The 6374-nt window shown below is 41.6% G+C and overlaps 1 protein-coding gene across 2 annotated transcripts in view; it reads right to left on the minus strand.

Annotated features, from left to right (window-relative positions):
- The window catches only part of LOC136881073 (ATP-binding cassette sub-family G member 1), a 106940-nt gene extending 105976 nt beyond the window's left edge, over positions 1-964 (minus strand). For both annotated transcript variants that reach the window (XM_067153686.2, XM_067153685.2), the window contains exon 1: positions 783-964. In XM_067153686.2, the coding sequence (XP_067009787.1) occupies positions 783-930 (148 nt within the window). In that variant the 5' untranslated portion in view covers positions 931-964. The remainder of the gene's footprint in view (positions 1-782) is intronic.
- Between the last annotated feature and the right edge of the window lie 5410 nt (positions 965-6374).

Genomic DNA, 6374 nt, shown 5'->3' on the forward strand with positions numbered 1-6374 from the left:
GAGAACAATAGTGTAAATAAATAAATAAATAAATAAATAAATAAATAAATAAATAATAATCGTCGGCCTCTGAGGTGTAATGGTTAGTGCGATTATCTGCCACGGCTGGAGGCCCAGGTTCGATTCCCGGCTCTCCCACGAAATTTGAAAAGTGGTATAGGGGCTGGAACGGGGTCCACTCAGCCTCGGGAACTCAACTGAGTAGAGGGGTGTTCGATTCCCTCCTCAGCCAGTGTAGAAGTGGTTTTCCGTGGTTTCCCCACTTCTCCTCCAGGCAAATGCCGGGATGGTACCTAACTTAAGCCCACGGCCGCTTCTTTCCCTCTTCCTTGTCTGTCCCTTCCAATCTTGCCATTCCTCCACCAGGCCCCTGTTCAACATAGCAGATGAGGCAACCTGGGCGAGGTACTGGTCCTCCTGTCCTGTTGTATCCCCCGATCCAAAGTCTTACGCTCCAGAACACTGCCCGTGAGGCGGTAGAGGTGGGATCCCTCGCTGAGTCCGAGGGAAAAAGCAACCCTGGAGGGTAAATGGATTGAGAAATAAAGAGTAACAATGATATAATTTATGTGTTAGTGTGGATTCATCAAGTACATATAAATTTCAAGTGTTTTGTTACTCAGGTAATCTACGGACCCTTTTGATATACTTGAGTCCATTTCGGCTTTTAAAAATAATGTACTTATTACTTTTTCTTTCAGTTTCAAAATTTATTCGTTGAATGTATGTACGGTATATTCGTTTGTAATAGAAGATGGTTGTAATGTTGTGACAGTACTCACCGCGCCGTATTCCCTTCTTGACGCTGTACGAGAGGTCCCTGAAGCTGAGGGTGATGGCTCTGTCACTGCTGAGGTCTGATGTAGGAACGCAAGGTTCCAGGCGGAGGTCCGCAGGCCGGGGGGCCTTCAATCGCTCTACGCTGCTCATGGCACCAGCCTGACTAACACTGAACACAACTCTGCACTGTGAGTGTGACAGCTATCAGCTGATCGCACGATCGAGGCGCTCTCTGCGTGCCGTGACTCAGAGCGGGGAATTCTTTCACCCAAGTCGTCTTCGTCTCGATGTGATGGCATTCGGCTCGTATAGGGTCAGTCGTGGTTCATTAACACGTTTTGCCTCACTGGCAAGTTATCTTGCCTTGTGTGCCTCATCATGGTGACACCGTTGGTGTTTATAAGCGTATACCTTTAGTGGTGCAATTTGAAGATCCAGTCAGCCTTCGGGCTGAACTGACAATGATGCGGCCGTATGTTTAAGTATTATTTTATTCGGTAGATCAAGGGTTATTATTATTACTGTTATTTAGAAAGAATTAGAATAATCATTCCTTTTTCTTCTCCTCAATCTTTCCCTCGATTTATTGGGGTTGGTACTTGATGTGGATTTGGCTGCGGGATGCACTGATGGCGGGTTGTTACATATATCAGCGCCAACGGAGGGCATTACGTTCTGTTCCTGTATTTCCCATTATTAATGTACTGTATAGAGCTGTATAAAGGAGTTCAAACTTGGAAATAAAGTGATTCCGGACCCAGGTCCATTTATGTGGATGTGTCCTGAAAGATTGGCCGTACTGTACGTTATTGTTACATCCTGCGAACGTGTCAGAAGTCAAATAAGAAAACAACGCAGGCCAGAATTGAGGAGCCTGCAAAAGCAATTGAAGGAATAAGACACGTCTCTTAAATGCGATTTTGTTTGTTCGGAATGCCATCAAATGAAATGTTCGGGCGTGACAGTAGGAGGCGGTCTTCTCTGGTTGTGTGAGATATGAAAACATGAACATCTCAAGAGAAAGGAGCCAACCAAAACAGAAATCGGAGATCTAGTACAAAAGGACTTCTTCACAAGTCAACTTTGAGAAAAAAAAAGTTTGAAAATAATTCAGTTAAACAATGAAAGGACAACAGCGATGAGTGGAGGAGGAGTGGGGGCGGAGGGACAAGTAGTAAGGACCAAAGCAGTTAAGGTTAGAGAGATTCAGGTAGTACCAAAAGCAGCCTGGTTACGTGTAGGGGAACAGCACCTACCGCCACAAGAACAAAGAGTACCATACAACTTATTGATTTAAGTTATCGACTAATTGAAGAAACAACGTCCACATGCGTGCACTAATTGCCATGGCAGTGGGAAGTCCGAACTGCTTACACAATTACGCTGCCTCTCGCTCCAATCCAATAAATGCTGATTTATCTGTACCTTTGAAAATTCATCAGTAGGTTCGTAGAAGTTGTTCTCTACATTAACTTCCTGGGGTGGATTGACATGAGTCTCAAATCTTATGGTAGTGGGAATGCACTTAAAACTGATTCCTCTACACCATAGAGTGCAATATAATTTCCGTTCATTACTACCAATAACTGTATTACCTTTTAATAATTGACTTTACGACAAAATAAAGTATTATTCAAATATCTGTTTGTTGTTATTTTGTTGTTCAGTAAACAATGCAAGGAAAACATGATGAAAACTACATTCAAAAGAATGGGATAAAGGGAGGAATTGGATATGAAGCAGAGAACGAAACAAATCCCCCTCAGTGATCTAAGCGACGTATCTAGACTAAATAAATAATAATTAGAAGATTTCGATTTCGGACACCAGTATGAGGGAGTCCCTATTGAGTGTTAATGTGCTAAACTGGAATGTGAAAGATCTGAAAAACATCATATCGTCTATAGCAACCGAATAAGAAACAACACTGGCAGGTGTGCTGATTTTCTGGGTCGAAACATGCCATAACTGTATGTTGACTATTTTAATTAGACCAACCTCAGCAAAAAATTACAAATTTACAATTTAAGAATAGAAAATTTCGCCATTGATCGTGGCATGTTTTGAGTTGAAATGGATACATTTCGTATTCTTAAATTGCAAATTTTAAATTTCCCGGCCTTGACAATCGGGTCCACGCACTGTAATCGGAGTAGTTACACAGCTCGAAATGTGGCGCCGGCGGCCTATCTATTTGCGGTAGAAATGCATACTTCTTTATGGAAAATATATTGACTTTGATCGTCGATTTATCGTAATTTAGAGTTATGGAGAATGTTACATAGGTTAATACTGTTAAAATGATTCATCTTAAAGGCTACTTTCATTGTTATGTGCCAAAATAACGTCGTGAAATGAAACTGCGGAGATATGGAGTAATAATAGTAATCGCTTTTATTATCATGGCATTTAGATACATAGCAAAACTTACCACAATACTTTTGTCTTCTGATGTTAATCTTGAGATTAAGAGTCATTGTTCAATTAGAGTTTTAAAATTCTTCAATTGCTGCTCTCAGGAATGGGACTGGACAAAACGTAAGTCTTACTTTTTTCTATATTCCTTGTATGGAATATAGACTCAAACATGTTTACATATATATATAGTTTCAGATTACATTTCATTCATACCTTGCACTAGAATTGTAAATACCGGGCGAGTTGGCCGTGCGGTTAGGGGCGTGCAGCTGTGAGTGGGTTCGAACCCTACTGTCAGGAGCCCTGAAGATGGTTTTCCGTTGTTTCCCATTTTCACATCAGGCTGTACCTTAATTAAGGCCACGGCCGATTCCTTTCCACTCCTAGCCTTTTCCTATCCCACCGTCGCCATAAGACCCATCTGCGTCGGTGCGAAGTAAAAAAATCGCAAAAAGAAGAATTTAAAAAAATATTCATTGAGAGAAAAGTATTTTTAGTAAATACATTGTAAACTGTTCATTGCTCAGGTAACAACACTTCATACGTTGGCATTACCGTCATAATGGTAATGGTTCTTACTTGTCAGTGTTTAAATGTTAAAGTTCAGATTATCTTGGTTAAAACTCTATTGTGTTGCTGTCATATGGCAAATATGACTCCGCTTCAAGGATTATTCAATGAAAGAAAATTGAGGGGTAAAAAAATACCCTATTAGCGTGATTAGCTGCCACCCCCGGAGGCGCGGGTTCGATTCCTGGTCCTGCTACAAAATTTCAAAAGTGGTACGAGGGCTGGAACGAGGTCTACTCAGCCTCGGAAGGTCAACTGAGTAGAGGGGGATCGATTCCCACCTCAGGCATCCTCGAAGTGGTTTTCCATAGTTTCCCACTTCTCCAGGCAAATGCGGGGACGGTAACTTCCTTCACTCTTCCTTGTCTATCCCCAACACAAGGCCCCTGTTCAGCATAGCAGTTGCGGCCGCTTGGCCTTCCCGGTTGTATCCCCCGACCCGAAGTCTCACGCTCCAGGACACTACCCTTCAGGTAACCGGGCGAGTTGGCCGTGCGGTTAGGGCCGCGTAGCTGTGAGCTTGCACCCGGGAGATAGTGGGTTCGAACCCCACTGTCGGCCGCCCTGAAAATGTTTTTTCGTGGTTTCCCATTTGCACACCAGGCAAATGCTGGGGCTGTACCTTAATGAACGCCACGGGCGCTTCCTTCCCACTCCTAGCCATTTCCTGTCCTGTCGCCGCCATAAGACCTATCTGTGTCGGTGTGACGTAAAGCAGCTTGCAAAAAAAAAAAAAAAAAAAAAAAAAACACAACAAAAAAACCTTGAGGTGGTAGAGGTGGGATCCCTCGCTGAGTCCGAGGGAAAGGTCATCCCTGGAGGGGTAAACAGATTATGAAAGAAAGAAAGAAAGAAAGATGATAAATACCCGAAATAGAAACGGAAAATTAAGATGAAAGTGTGGTTAAGTGTAAGAAAGGGCCAAGAGCCCTAACTTCGCCACAGAAAATAAAGGCTTTATCTATCTATCTAATTGCTTTGAGCCACTCCGTAGGTTTGTCCTGGTCTATAGAGAATTCATAAAATGATAGTGTTCCTTTGTTCCTTTTTCCTGTTCGAAATACAAAAAGGCACACGCCAAAACATATTCGAATATTTACAAACACAGTTAAAAAAACAAATCTCTACACCATTAAAAAACGAATTAGAGCGTAAATTAAAATTCTTGTTTAGAACGAAGTTACAGCGAGAAATCACTTTGAGCCACTCATTACATTTGTTCTCGTTTGCAGAAAATTTCTGCTCGAAGTACAAAAAGGCGCACAATAATGTCACAAGTTCCAAGATTTGTAAAGACAATTTAAAAAATATTATCACCACACTACACAATAAAAAATAAACTCACTATCCATAACTATCAGCTCTCAATATCAAGCCAACAAGCACCTCATTTCGAACACATTGCCAACATTTACGACAGCAAAACAATATAAATTAAACTGGAAATGCGGCAATTTGCGGTATACAGCTTCCTGTCAGTGAGTAGGAGGCCAGCGCTCCAACGGCATTATGGTGAATCTTTCCAATTACAGCTTTGTGGTGGGCTTTACAAGCGATTGTCAAGGCCGGCATAAGGAACGCAGTGAGGGATCCAGTCGGCCGTGGTAATTACATACACTTAGGATACGTTTCGGTCTAATTAGACCAACCTCAGCAAAAAATTACAAATTTACAATTTAAGAATAACTTACAAAATTTCGCCATTGATCGTGGCATGTTTTGAGTTGAAATGGAGACATTTTGTATTCTTAAATTGTAAATTTTAAATTTTTAATATTTAGCTGAGGATGGCCTAATTGGGTCGAAACATGCCATAACTGTATGTTAACTAATTAATTAGAATAGTATAAGATGTATTGCACAGGTCGAACGAAGTATTATATTCTGTTAAATAATAAAGATTGATTCATGTAAAGTCAGTACGGAACTACCAATGTCAGTAGTAAGAAAGAGATCGAGCTGGAGACCTATTCACAAAACAGGTGTGATAAAGTAAACAGAGCCAGCCATTATAGTAAAGAGTAAACCAACAAGCGCCGAACCCCTCGGCACAGGATGATGTTGTGAGGACGACAATCTGATCATTTTTCAAGAAGTGATCCATGTCTGGAAACGCATAGTCTGGGCACTGTGGCGTCAACGTTTAACAACGTTTCGGTTATGGTGATGGGCGTGCGTTCTATATTTTCTCAAGAATCTTCCACCGACCAAACAAGAGCATTAAGTTATAAAAAGTGCTCGATCCTCCAACTTTATTACAGATCCTACAGTGTTTATGTGTTCAGTACTTAGTCGCTGCGTGGATTCGTGCTGTGAAGTCTTCGTCTGATGATACCGGCGTCTCTTTATAGTAGTACTGTGCAAAACGACGTCTAGACTTTTCAAACTCATTTACAAGACATATGTCTTGCTCAGTGTTTCAAAGCCTAGACTCGTCAAAGCTTCGTACTCGAACACTGGGTTAATGAGTGTTTGAAAGAACCAAACCGAAAAGATGTTCAGGTTCATTGAACAAATAAAATGAAATGGCGTGTGGCTTTTAGTGCCGGGAGATCCCAGGAGGGGTTCGGCTCGCCAGGTGCAGGTCTTTTGATTTGACTTCCGCA

The sequence above is a fragment of the Anabrus simplex genome, chromosome 9 (assembly GCF_040414725.1).
Source record: "Anabrus simplex isolate iqAnaSimp1 chromosome 9, ASM4041472v1, whole genome shotgun sequence".
NCBI classification, from domain to species: domain Eukaryota; kingdom Metazoa; phylum Arthropoda; class Insecta; order Orthoptera; family Tettigoniidae; genus Anabrus; species Anabrus simplex.